Source organism: Pleuronectes platessa, chromosome 18 (genome assembly GCF_947347685.1).
Source record: "Pleuronectes platessa chromosome 18, fPlePla1.1, whole genome shotgun sequence".
NCBI classification, from domain to species: Eukaryota; Metazoa; Chordata; class Actinopteri; order Pleuronectiformes; family Pleuronectidae; genus Pleuronectes; species Pleuronectes platessa.
The window spans coordinates 18,198,056-18,211,932 of NC_070643.1; the positions used below are offsets into that span (position 1 = coordinate 18,198,056).

The window sequence follows — 13,877 nt, forward strand, 5'->3', positions numbered from 1 at the left end:
CATTAAGTAATATATGAAGACACAGAGAGTAGAAATACTCATGTAGAACAGCTCATCAGTTAAGTAACAACAGAAATTACACTAAGGTATAATAAATAACCCATTAAGAACTAAAACATCCACTTTCATACAAATGACATTGATATAACTTTAAAACTGTTTGTGCAATTACAGGTTGATAATCCATCCTTTTATCTATATTCTCAAACAGAAGCAGGCTGCAAATACTACACAAATATTTGAATACATGCACACAATGCACATAACCGCCTCCTGTGTGTATATAAAGGTAAAGCATTACTTTCAATACTTTAATTTATTACAGCTCTCCTGCACCAACTGTTTAGCAACTTCAGTAAACTAGTCGACTTCTATATAGAGATTGAATATTGTGTACATCATTGCCGCTACTCTTAATTTTCTTGTGTTTAAATATTTACTCATTTTCTACCCTTGTTTTTACTCATGTTTATCTTCCTGAACATTCTCTCTGTTGTATGTGAGTGCAATGAAATCCACCAGAAACCGAGCAGATGCTATTTGCACTAGTTTATACTGTATTTATTTTTATTCTGTATTTCTTCTCTGCTTTACATCCACAGATATATGTTGTGTATATGGGGAGGGGGTTTGTTTCTTTCCTGGTTATGTGGTATGCTTTCCACCACTTTTGAGTTAAATGAGTTTAGGCCCTAATAATAATAACAATAATAATAATAATAATAATAATAATAATAGTAAAATAATAATAGTTGTTCGGGCTCTCAATATAAAAGTACAACACCAGGAGCATTAAAGTGTCCTTATTATTTCCCTGCCTCTAAACAACATCCGGAGCCTGCTGGACTCTAGGACTACATTTCCACGCATGCCTTGCTCACCGGAAGTGCCCGGCCACTCCACCGGATATCAGCACGCGGCGCCTCGGCAGGCCCTTTCCCGTCTGTGAGCAGCGTCGTACAGAGCGACAGACACGAGTGAGTGAGAAAATCTCCTTTTACTCGGTTTATTTATCGCAGAAATGCATGTGGTCGCGGAAAAGAAGCTTCGTAAGATCCCGTTGCTCGGGACAAACATCGCAGATGCGGTAGTTTTAGCGGAAACGATGTTTTATTTCCTCTTGAATGTCACAACGGCGGTTAGCGTTAGCATGTGGCTAGCTGGTTAGCACGTGTGGATGCGGCATGTTGACCAGCGCTGGGTGGAAGTCGTAAGATTTGCACGTTCAAGGGTTTATTGAGCAAAAAGTCGTATTTTTCTTGATCCGTATCCTCTTATACTCACGATATGAAAACCCGCCGCTGGTTACAAGACGCGTTATATCGTCATTATAACGCTGGTTTCTCAGCCTCCATGTTGGAAACAGGCTCCATCTCCGGCCCTGCTGTGAAGCCGTCTTACTTCTACCTGCTCTGGTCTCACTGTTGTCTGCCATGTTTTAAAAGTTTGACATGTTATCTGCAGCATAACGATAAATCAAAACTCGCTGTTTCCTCCATTTAATAACATTTTATGTTGTGAGGCTGCACTTCCTGCTTCCATCTGCGTCGAATTATAACATTTAAGCCGCGAATGATGCTCAAACCTTTGTAAGTAAATGTAACACTGTCTTATCCTTGGGACACTTTGTTTAAATTGTTACAATAATTTACGTGTTTGATGTACATTAATTAAAGCAGACAACAGATGAGCTACTCACCCGTCAGGTTGTTTCTGTCTAAAACTACCCCCCCCCCCCCCCTACCTTAAAAACGGTTAGTTCCTCTTTTAAATATGTGGAATTACAATAAAACTAAATATAAGTTAGATTTAAAATTGTCAGTGTAAATATTCCATACATCTTACATTCACTGCTTTATTTTCACAATGCTCATTACTCTGTTTTTTACTATGTACACTAAGCGAGGCTAGAGTCACGCCTGGATACTACCGTTGTCCTGAGTGTGCTAGAGTTTTCGCAGAAGAACGTCTTTGCTTATTCATTGGCTGTAGTCTCATGTGGCCCAGCCAATCACCAGCTCAGATACATTTCACCCCCACCCAGGGGTTTACTTCACACACGGTTTTATCCTTGGAAAACTGTTACCGATCATTAATTGTCCGTCTTTCTGTCCCTTCAGTGACTGAGTGGGAGACTGCCCCAGCCGTGGCTGAGAGCCCAGAGATCAAGCTCTTTGGCAAGTGGAGCACCGACGATGTTCAGATCAATGACATCTCCCTGCAGGTGAGAGCCCTCCCCTTCAGCTGCTTGTTGTTGTGTTTTGATGATTCAAAGCGAGGCTAGAGTCACGCCTAGACACTTGACCTGTTGTCCTGGTGTGCTAGAGTGCTCGCAGAGGAAAAGATCTTTGCTTATTCATTGGCTGTAGTCTCATGTGTCCCAGTCAATCACCAGCTCAGAAACATGATGTATCCATATGTGTTGTGCAAAGTTATTCTTTAAAATGAACCTGTGTGAACCACATCACCTAATCTGCCTCCCTGTCACTACAGGATTACATTGCAGTGAAAGAGAAGTACGCCAAGTACCTGCCCCACTCTGGAGGTCGTTATGCCGCCAAGCGTTTCCGTAAGGCCCAGTGCCCCATCGTGGAGCGTCTGACCAACTCCATGATGATGCACGGCCGCAACAACGGCAAGAAGCTGATGACTGTGCGCATCGTGAAGCATGCCTTCGAGATCATCCACCTGCTGACTGGAGAGGTACACACAGAATGTTCAACACCTTCCACCATTGTTTGTCAAGACGACACCTTCAAATAGTCTGTAATCAAAGTGTAAACCGGAGAGTCGTCATCTATCGGCATGTTTTCATTGTAATTATACACTACTTACTGTTAACTGTGTGAAATTATAAAGTCTCCATAGATTCCAAGTATTTTGTTCTCTAAAGACCCTTCACTGTTAATGTAAAATTTCAATAAATGGTATGTTTAATATATAAATATCACTTCTGGCAAAACACCAGATTAAGCAGGTTACAGGCATGGTACTGGTTATCCGGTGTTGTGTATTGATTTGGATATTTCTAAATACTTTTTTTAATGTTTCTTTCCAGAATCCCCTGCAGGTCTTGGTGAACGCCATCATCAACAGTGGACCCCGTGAGGACTCGACCCGTATTGGTCGTGCCGGTACCGTCAGGAGGCAGGCCGTCGATGTGTCCCCCCTCCGCAGAGTCAACCAGGTGATATGACCACACCTGTTTACTTTAAAGACTGTTTCGTTTTTTTTAAATCTGTGGAATTACAATAAACCCTTTTGCAACCCGGGTTTATTGTACCCGGGTTGGATAAACAGGATGTAGTGCTTTGAAAATTGGATTTACGATTAAGAAGTTAAAATCGTCTTCGTAAATATTCCACAAATCTTCCATTCACTGCTTTATTTTCACGATGTGCATTACTCTGTTATCTACTATGTGCACTAAGCGAGGCTAGAGTCACGCCTGGATACTACCGTTGTCCTGAGTGTGCTAGAGTGCTCGCAGAGGAACGTCTTTGCTTATTCATTGGCTGTAGTCTCATGTGGCCCAGCCAATCACCAGCTCAGATACATTTCACCACCTAGCAAGGTTTTACTTCACTGATCATTTGTCAGGTTGTTTCACATCCTCTCTCGTTTTTATCTCAGGCCATCTGGCTGCTGTGCACAGGAGCAAGAGAAGCTGCTTTCAGGAACATCAAGACCATCGCCGAGTGTCTGGCTGATGAGCTGATCAACGCCGCTAAGGTAAATGTTCACACCTTTTCCTCATTCTTGGTGTAAAACTCTGTCTTCCTTTTTGTCCCTGATGGCGAGTGGTGAGAAATTACATCAAGTCTCATGTAGACAAAGTTGTGATTCATTGTAAACTTTGACTCTCTTCTGTTTCAGGGTTCATCTAACTCCTACGCCATCAAGAAGAAGGACGAGTTGGAGAGAGTCGCCAAGTCCAACCGTTAAACATGTTTCCTTTCTAACAAAACAAATAAATTTGAAGAAACTTCTGTTTGGCTCCAGGCTTTTAATGAAACTCCTCACAACTGTTTTGACAGGAAGTCCAGCATCTAATACAGACACTGTTACCAGTTTATTAGGAACACCTAGCTAGAACAGAGTCGCTTCATGAAGGTTTAAATCAATCTATTGAAGTTGTGAAGATGTTGATTCAGCGATTTTCTGGTTTAAGGATGTATTTGTTTGTGCTGCTGTTAAACCTTCATTATACAGGTTTTTATTTAGCCTACATTCATTAATAATGGGACAAATAAACAGTCCATTTAAACACCACTGGAGCTGAAGCCTCCAGTCACCACTAAGTTAACTGAGCTTGATTTTAATAAAGACAAAGCAGTATTAACTTCACATCTGTATTTATTATTTCTTTATACTGTGTTCCAAGTAAACTAAACAGGAGCAAGATGAACAAGTAGAATTGTATTGACATCTACAACAGCATATATTGAAAAAGTTAAAGCAAATTAACTTGCAGCTATTTTGTCATGAAATTAATGCCAAACTTGTATTATGTAAAAGCTATAAATGGGTTGGAATTAGATTTTTGTACCACAGGTATATAAAGTTTAGCAAACTGAAATAGGCGTTGGAAGATTATAAAATTTTTAAACTTTTATTTTACATCCGTCAGTTTCTGCAAAGCGTCGTCAGTTCACGAGCGACCAATTGAACAGTGAGAAACTAACGATGAGTTCAGTGGTTTCATGAGTGGTCTTAAGACTTAATGGGCTGCACTGTTTGTCCAACAGGGGGCAGCTGTGCCAACAATCAGCTTGGCAACCACAGCAACAGATGGATCATACTCTCCTTCATACAAATACTGCATGTCAGTGTTTCCTATAACAATAAATAGACAAGGATTTTGATGAGGGGAAAGTGGGTGACGCCTCCACTGCTACATGAACACGTGCAGGTTAAATGCTCTGTAATAAACTGAGCGGAGCCTTCAGAAATAAGTGTGTTTTCTGTTGATGAGGAGGCAGAGCGACGACAGAGACGCTCCCAGTTTGGAGGCCTCGCTGCAGGCTGTAGGCAGGAGGGTGTAGTCCTGCAGCTTCTGGAAGGCCTGGGGAAGGGAAACAAGTTACTCATCTAGACTCACACCCGTCTGCAGTGGAACACACTGAGCTGGAAGAACACACTAAGAGGAAGAAGTCCAACAAAAGAAGGAAAGAATGCTTCCCTGGCTAGAATCAGAGGACATAGAAGGAAAAATATCACACCATGACTTTAGGGATTTATCTTCACTGTAGTTCCTCTTTTCTTCAATATCTAAAAGTTGATTATGAGTCTTTAATTATGACGATAGACTCAACTTTGCAAAGAGCAACAACAACAACTAATCTGCTCCAAGCGTTTCATCATTTCTGTTTCTGTCATCATTTTCAGATTTTCCTTAAGTTGCCTGCCTTGAATGCTATATTTAGATTTTCCTGGGGCCTGCGATTGAAACGCAGAATTCCTGCAAAGGTTCGTAGTTCCTGGGGAAAGAAGCTATTAACGCTGGGCTACCCTCTTAATCCCAATAAGAAACAATGAAGGAGAGATGAAAATCCTTTAATTTGACAGAGACGAGGCTCCTTTTGAACGTGGAGGTTCTGGCTGTACTCACAGAGACGCTCTCAGGACACTCCTCCGCAGGCCGGTGCAACAGGAAGTCGCGTTTCGATGGACCTTTGATGTAGATGCAGTTTGCGGCCACTTCCTCTGGGACCGTCAGGATTTCATAGTGGTGATCGGTCAGCTGTTCCATCATCTGGAGACGCACACACAGACACACACACACACAAGCTTAGTGCAGTAGACCACACCCAGCATTACACACACACACACACACTCGAGGACAGCCGCATTAATAACATGACGTCAGCAGCGTTGAGATGATGTGTCTGGTTCACATTAGGACAAAGGAGAGAAACACACACATGATAAATAACAAGGGAGAGATGTTAGAGTCTGACTAATGAATGATTTTCTAATACTCAGAGAAACAGTTAATGACTGTTGACAGAAAATTTGAAAAGTATGATTTTAAATAATACTCGTTATCTTGTTTAACTGCTCATGGTATTCAAAAATGTCATCCGTACCCGGAGTGTCTTCTTGGCCCCGTCACTGTTGCTGATGATGATCGTGTCTGGTCCTCCCATGGAGCAGATGTTCTTCAGTCGGGCTCCACCACAGACGGGGACAGTGGACACGGCAAAGTCCTGCAAAGCAGTTGGAGATTGAAAGGTTGAATTCACACACACAGACAAACACACAGATACACGTGCAGGTTTAAGTACAGTCCCCCCCCCAATTCTAATTTACCACTTATAGCCACATGTTCATTGTTTCCCCCAAATGTCAATTCCTCAACAACAAAACACTCAGAGCTTTACTTGAATATGCACCAAACTGGAAACAGTAAACATGCCTGATTTATAAAAATCAAGATCCATGCCCTGTTGCAATGTTGAAGAAAGTGAGAAATCATTTTCTGAATCCAACACTTAACTGATCTACATCTGCAGCAAACTTTGATGGTTTCTTCCCGGACTCAGGCCTCATCTCACAACCTAATTTGGTGGAAATCATTTGAGTATTTCAGCACCCGGAGATCCAATTCCTCCTCCAAAGCTAACGCCCAATCTCACAATGTTAAAGATCCGCCCATTCATCCGGATCCGATCTAGTATGTAATGGGTTCGTCCTTTGGTCACAACCCGAGCCCCTCCACAAAATGATCTGAAAATCAACTGAGTAGATTTAGCATAGTCCAGCTAACTAACAACAACAGACGAGGGGGGGGGGGGGGGGGGGGGGGGGGGGGGGGGGGGGGCACTTGAACATGTCTAACACTGGAGTTTCTGAATGAAAATGAAGTGAAGCCTTGTGAAACCTCGAGTTACAACTGAAACATGATCTGTTCAATCTGCTGCTCTTCCTCTTTCACCCCCTCCCTCCTGATCTGACCACATGAAACCTCCCACACACACACTCACTGATTCATACCAGACTGACAACACACTCACACAAACCCCCACCCAGCACACACAGATGAAAAGTGTGTGTGTGTTAAAAAACAAAGTGTGTGACCTGCACTTAAGTGAAGTGAGGGGATCAATACTGGTGTGTGGAGCCAGAGGGTCCCTCGCTCTGTGTGGTCTCTGTTATTTGGACAAAGGAACAACCTCATTCATCACTGTTTACAGACTATAATTCCCCAAATGCATTGCAGCAAGTGGCAACCTGCTCACTTTGGCAGCAGGGGTTCATCTTCTGACATGAATATTGGCAACACAACCATCTTTGTTGCACTGGCGACAAACTGGAACTCCACTGGTTACTTCAGGGTTTATTGAGGAGCTTTTGTCTGATGTTTACACCGAGGCAGCCAGAGGTCGGACTCTGATCCCTGCACAGATTCACATTCATTCATCCGCCTCTTACCTTGAAAGTGTCAGCCAGCACCTCGGCTCCTCTGCGGTTGGTGTGGGACGAGATGCCGACGAAGAACTCCCTCCCGGTGAAGAGGACGTCGCTGCCCTCCAGCGTGGCTCCTCCGGAGTCGCCCTCCTCGTTCCCCATCTCCACCACGGTCAGGTTCAGCTCCGACACCACCCTCCGGACCGCCTCCGCCTGGAGACACGGAGAGAGAGAACAAACGTATACAAATCATATACTTGCCAATAATAGCTGAACAATTAATTTCAGTTTTTTTGAGACTTTTGAGCTGTTTTTCCTGATTAATTCCTGTTTTGTCGATATAAACAAAAATGAGGGTTTAATATTTTATCAATGTTTTATTTAATTGGTCCATTATTTCCTACAGCTCTTAAATAATGTGTCACAATAATGAATGAGTCATATTTAACAGGTTGTTTTCTGCATTTTACTCTCAAGTCTCAAAGGAAACTAAATCCATCTATTCATCCAGTTAATTATGTATCAATACTGGAACCATGAAAGATAATTCATTGCCAGTTCATTTCCCTCTCTTCGTACACCACGATGTTATGAACTGAAACAAAAGGCTTCTCCTCGCTGCCTGTTTATCTCACGAAGCAAGATTAAGTGCTTTATCCTCAGATTAGAGGAAGTGGGTCACTAAAAGCATCTTCTTCCCCCTCCTGGTGTTTACCTCGCTGCGTCTCTGCTGCTTGAAGGGCCTGGTGATGAGCGCTGTGTCGCCCTGGATCACCGCCACGTCCTCCATCCTCCAGCTCTCTGGCAGGTCCGGGTCGGGGGGGATCTCGATGAGCTGCAGGCCCACCTTCTGCCTCAGGGCTCCCGTCAGGCAGCCGAACTGACGCTGAGCTTTGGCCAGGTCCACCGAGGCCTCGCCGTTCTCCCGGGGCGTCTGCCGCGGCCTTCCCAAAGGTCTCTGGGATGCCCCGCACCACGGCGTGGGTGAAGCGGCCATATGGACACATGTTGGGCCATGTTTTCTTACAGAGAGGCTGTTTGTGAAGTGGTAGCGAGGGTCAGTGTTCAGCCAAAAGGAGCCAGTGAGATAGATGCGATTGTGTATGAAGGGAGATGAGCCGTGGAAGCTAATTGGATGAATCAGGAGGTCCAGAGGGGAGCGGAGAGAGCATCTTCATCTTCATCACTGTGGCTCCTCTCTCATCTCACCGCTTCACCGGCTGCTCCTCCGTCTGCAGAGCGACAGAAACAGACCACCTCAGCTTTAGAGAGAAGGAAACAGACACATCAGGGAAACGGCCGAACACGACAATGACTCCTGACAGTTCGTTTTACCGTCTCAATCTTTAACTACCATGATAACCCTCGGTGATTCAGTTAGTACTGTAACAGCAGGGAGAGCTGCTCCGATCGTATCTCGAAACTGCTAGCATCTACAAATTGTGTGTGTTTAAGAAACGCTGATGTTTGATCCTGATTCAGACATTTGGGGTCAATGTCAACACTCGAGGTGAAGAGCTGTCGACCTCATCTCCTCCACTCTGGCTCCGCTTGCTTTGTGTTGTTGTTTAATGTCTTTAAGCTCTAGACTTGTGTTGCTGTTCTGTGCACATTTGATGAACTAATCTAAAGTTTCATCTGAACCTGCATTTCAGGAGTTTTTCAATGTCAATTTGTATTCATTATAAAACAGAAGCCTCCTTCTTCCCTGGTTAGGTTGTAGATCACATTACTTTTGAGACTTGGTGACTTGGTTTTCAATTAAATCCATCGATTGTTCATCCCAGTATCTTCCTCACAGTCCCCTCGGGTCTTCCTGCTAAATAAACCTAAAATGAACTACAATAACTTTGGGGAAGTATAGTTTTCCGTAGTTATGCACCAACGGATTGGAGGGAAACTCCCACCACACGTCTTAGTTTCATTGCCACCCTGTTCCTATCGATCCATCTTATTTCATATTTTGGATTTAATCGTAAAGCTGCAGATAAAGTTCACTTTTATATATTATTATTATAATAAAACCATCCACATGCAGCTGAAACAACAGAGAGAGAGAGAGAGAGAGAGAGAGAGAGAGAGAGAGATGACCGAGCAAAGAGTAAACAACAGGATCATTGTCCTGCAGACTCAGATCCTAAAGAAACATTATTCAAACAATCTGCTGCAGAGCTTTTCTTCTTCTGGACTCCGGTTCACATCTGGAACAATCGCTCTTTCATCAAGTTCCTGAAAATCACAGACTCCCACTGGGGCTATTCCACACAGGATGTGTCCCCCCCCACCCCCCCCCCCCCCCCCAAACAAACCAGGGGAACTTTTAACACTTTTAAAAGAGTTTCACTAAAAAGTAATTTTTCCTCCTCAAGCAGCAAGTTGAGCAAAAAGGTGTGTTTGTTTTGTGCAGCTGCAGAGACCGAGGTGAACATCAGCCAGAACACAACGCATCTGGAGGAGCAGCGGAGCACCGCCCCGCGGATCAACTCCGTCTCCTCCCGACAAAACAGCAGGAAACTGACCGCAACATTCACACGAGTCTCCAACATGACGAGTATTTAAAGGTGTGTTTGTCGCTCACCGGGTTGAAGGTTCGATTCCTGCCGCTCGACCTCGTTTCCCTCCGCAGTGATTTAATTTCCTAACAGACCCCGCTCCGTTATTCCCTGTGTGCCCTCAGACACCTGTCAAGATGGCCGCCGTGGAGCCGAGTAGTTCCGGTCACTGCTTTCAAAATAAATGTGTCCAATGGTGAAAAAGTATCTAATAAATTGTACATATTTGAATAACTTTGAGTACTTTACTTTAAGAACTTTCCACCTAATGAACTTATAATGTTACTTTGACATTTTTTTACTTTTTACACCACATTTATTTGTCAACATTTTACAAAGAAAAAATGCACTAAGTATTAAAAAAAACAATGTTTTGTTATACATAAAATTGCCAAACAAAATATAAATAAATAATGCAAAATTAGAGATGAGAAGCTTAATCTATTAATTAGTTAGTATTTTGATATCCAACAATTTTAGAACAGTTAAGACTGCCACAACTGAACGTTGAAAACAGAAACAGAGTAAATGGCACAAAGGAATATTGCAAATAAGAGAAAACACCTAAAAAGTAACAATATAAAAACACTTATATAAATATATAAATATAAATATAAAGAAGTTCTAATTAAAGGTTTGATTAGACTGATTGTGACATGTTGCTTCTTCTTGAGCATTTCAAACAACATTTATAGAGTAATAAAGATCAAGTGAAATATAACACAACACCTTTGGATTCAGTATGAGCTGATGAAAATAATCTATACTGTTGCATTCATATTTAATGTAACTAAAGGATCTGATGTCTCCTCCCTTTCTGATAGTTTTAATTAAATAATGAATGATATGAATTAAAACCCAGAATCAGAAAGCAAAACAAGTTTTTAAAAGGCCTTATTTGTCAACCATAATGCTCTTATTTTGGAAAATAATAGTGGTTCAGCTTCTGGTCCTCTTCGTGTATTTATGGTCAGCTTGACAAATCTCTCTCCAACAGTTCCATCTCACCCCCCCATCCCCCACACGTCCTGTCCGGATCCAATCAGCGTTGATTTGAGTTGCTTCCTCTACAGGCACTGTTGTAGCAGCTTTAAATATTGTTTGATTAAATTTATTTACACACAATAAACACAACCAATCAATTTAAAATCAATAACTTTATTAAAACACCTTCAGATGAACACGAAAGGAGACTTTTATCTTCGTTAACATAAGGCATTAGTTGATTTTAAACTAATCAAAATCTAGTCACTTTACTGTTTAGAATTGTACTTTACGGAACTATGATATTGTGAAGTAACAAACAAACAAATATTTGAAGTCTTACGTGAGGCTGATTTCCCTCAAAACATAAACTATTCTCTGTTTTGACCGACTTATTGACAAGAAAACAAAAACCTCTATGTCACTCAGTGTATAAAAGAAACCAGGTTAATTCAACATGATATAATATAAGAAAAATAGAACAGGGCCCAACTCTGAACATCTTAACTTCTGACACTTTCTCTTTACCCTTTTCCTGGTGTTAAAATAAAATACTTTATATGAAGGTATTTTTTACATATCCGCCATAATCCTGATGAATAGTTTATGAAAGATCAGATCACAACTGGAAAGTTTGCTTCTATATATTTTATAAGTTTCTAAATATATAAAAAAATGTAAACAGATCTATCTATCTATCTATCTATGCAACAGAGGTCTAGATAAATGTTTGCATTAATTATTAATTTACCAGGTTTACAGTTGATTAATATGACCTGTGTGTATAAACAGGGTTCACTTCACTCGTCTTCCTCCTATTCCTCTGATCTAACTCATCATAGACAAAGGCCTTTGTCTGAATTACTGAGTCCTCGCTGATCCCTCGCTGTCTGGTTTTGTCTTCGTGACATGGCCAAAAAATAATAATAATCTGATTTTCCTGGAAATGTGGGTCAAATGATGTAAGACTCAGCAGAGACTGAAATAAACAGGTTCCCTGGTCAGACCCCAGATGAGAAGCTCTCCTGTTGATTGTTCCCTCTGTTAAACCTGCAAACCGCTTTTTGGCCAATGTGATATTTGTAGATTTGGACAGCGGTGATGTTGCCATGCAGAAACACATCCTAGGTAACAGATGGCTGGGAGCTTTGTGTATGTAAATCTGGACGATTGAGTTTGTGCAACTACTTTTTGAAACGGCTGAAGTGCAGCTGCTCCAGGTTGTTCGGCGACAGAGCGGCAGAGATACGGAGGCCACACGGTGACTAAAGATGAAAGAAACGAACTCAGTGTATCATCAGTCAACAGTAAAAGAAATGTGAGGTTTGTGTAGAAGCAGAGGGATGAAGAGGGAGGGGTGGGGGATGGGACGTAGAGGACACAGACGGGATTAAAGAACCATCTGTCCAAAGAGATCCTTCAGCCAGCACAGAAAACATCCCTGTCAAATATCACATGGCTGGGTTTAACACGCTGCACTTAAACACAACTTTAGAGTTAAAGGGAAACTTCTGTCCTCACGTTTTTCCAACTGGCCTGTGTTTGCTTAGAATTCATAGAGACATTAACAAATGTATTTTGTGTGAATGAGGTGCCCATAAACTCAGGTTTGAACCTTGGACTGTAAATAAAGACGGATGAAATGTGTCCACATTCTTCCACTATTCAGAAACTGGATATACGAACATCGCCATCTTGCCCAGTACGGTTGGGTCATTAATAACCAACTTAAAAACCAAATTTCACACTAAACGACCGAAATCTTATTTGACACATTTTTCATTATTTGTCTTTTTTGTTTGGTCAATTTCCACTAACATGGAGGAGGTGGAATTTGTGACCTATACTACAGCGAGCCACCAGGGGGCAACGATACACTTTGGAATCACTTTAGAGGAGCTTTCAGGTCGTAAATATTTAAAAACAGTCTATGGTTGAAGTTTTGCAGATTCATTAGTGATGACTGGAAGAAAACTGATTCTTAATTTGTAAGTGTTTCATTTAATTGTCAGTTTTAAAAGAGTGTTAAAAGAGACTAGAACTAGCGAATGCAGATTCAAATCTATATTTTACAAAACATCTTTATGTCAAACAATGTCATCACCTAATTGAAATGTTTGTGATCATACAACTGTATTTCTTAGCTCAAGCAAATCTTAAATATGGACTGAAGAGAACTTTGTTCCACATTTTCGCAAGATATACATTTCTTGATTGTACATTTCTCGAGGAAGTTAAGACAAAAAAAATCATCTGTCAACAGCATGGTCAACAGCCACGTGAGAATAATATAAGAAACATAATCTGAGAACACACTCTCATACTTTCGGTTTCACACCAAAATGATATTTACGACCTTTTCGTCATCCTGCTCACACGCCGTCTTCGTCCCAACCTATACACCCAACTGTTTTTCAGGCTTTTCTCTGTGTAATTAATTAAGTGGTAAACAGCTTATCAGTCTGAGCCCGTTAGGATCCGTCCATCACAAGACTGCTGTCAGCAGACTGGCCTGCATGCTGGCCTCACGTCTCCCATTACAGCCTGAAGGATAATTCAGTTAAACAGACTCTCTCTCTCTCTCTCTGCGTTCCTCTATCTGCTGACTCTTCCTTCACTCCACTGACTTTATCTGACTCATTCTGACTTCCTGACTTTATTTTGTATCCGTTATCTCACACATACATAAACACACACGTAGTTATCCAAATAACAGATTGTGTTTCTTTCTATATATGTGAAATAGACTAGCACCAGAGTGGTGATGAATAAAAATGATGAGTAACGTTTTAAATCCCCGAACATTCAGGTGATTTTGGTCTTTCTATTTATTTATTTAATAAAACTAAAGTACAGTCTTGTTACAGGTTAAGTAATTTTACACTAACTTGTCCCTATTGTTCCTAGAATTGTCAGGGAGTAAAAGTATAA

The 13,877-nt window shown here is 41.6% G+C and overlaps 2 protein-coding genes and 3 non-coding genes across 5 annotated transcripts; 4 read left to right on the plus strand and 1 right to left on the minus strand.

Annotated features, from left to right (window-relative positions):
- The first annotated feature begins 901 nt into the window (after nt 1-901).
- On the plus strand, nt 902-3,989 carry rps5 (ribosomal protein S5). Its single transcript, XM_053446103.1, has 6 exons — nt 902-977; nt 2,121-2,224; nt 2,494-2,703; nt 3,059-3,187; nt 3,634-3,732; nt 3,877-3,989. Coding segments are annotated over exons 1-6 (612 nt in total). The 5' UTR covers nt 902-976; the 3' UTR covers nt 3,946-3,989.
- On the plus strand, nt 1,901-2,031 carry LOC128462247 (small nucleolar RNA SNORA3/SNORA45 family). Its single transcript, XR_008342335.1, has one exon. It is a non-coding gene; the product is annotated as a small nucleolar RNA SNORA3/SNORA45 family (small nucleolar RNA).
- Nucleotides 2,274-2,408, plus strand: LOC128462246 (small nucleolar RNA SNORA3/SNORA45 family). The gene has a single exon (XR_008342334.1). It is a non-coding gene; the product is annotated as a small nucleolar RNA SNORA3/SNORA45 family (small nucleolar RNA).
- On the plus strand, nt 3,430-3,560 carry LOC128462270 (small nucleolar RNA SNORA3/SNORA45 family). Its single transcript, XR_008342356.1, has one exon. It is a non-coding gene; the product is annotated as a small nucleolar RNA SNORA3/SNORA45 family (small nucleolar RNA).
- Nucleotides 3,990-4,338: 349 nt separating the features above from the next.
- On the minus strand, nt 4,339-10,119 carry ddah2 (dimethylarginine dimethylaminohydrolase 2). The gene is given in 7 exon segments (XM_053446090.1): nt 4,339-5,065; nt 5,612-5,755; nt 6,090-6,209; nt 7,435-7,623; nt 8,126-8,338; nt 8,340-8,642; nt 9,989-10,119. Coding segments are annotated over 6 exon segments (864 nt in total). The 5' UTR covers nt 8,418-8,642; nt 9,989-10,119; the 3' UTR covers nt 4,339-4,945.
- Between the last annotated feature and the right edge of the window lie 3,758 nt (nt 10,120-13,877).

Bases quoted from the DNA above. Each gene is read 5' to 3' on its own strand.
- rps5 (XM_053446103.1), top strand. The intron at 3,188-3,633 runs GTGATATGACCA...TTTTTATCTCAG, and splicing joins CCCTCCGCAGAGTCAACCAG to GCCATCTGGCTGCTGTGCAC. The intron at 3,733-3,876 runs GTAAATGTTCAC...CTTCTGTTTCAG, and splicing joins AGCTGATCAACGCCGCTAAG to GGTTCATCTAACTCCTACGC.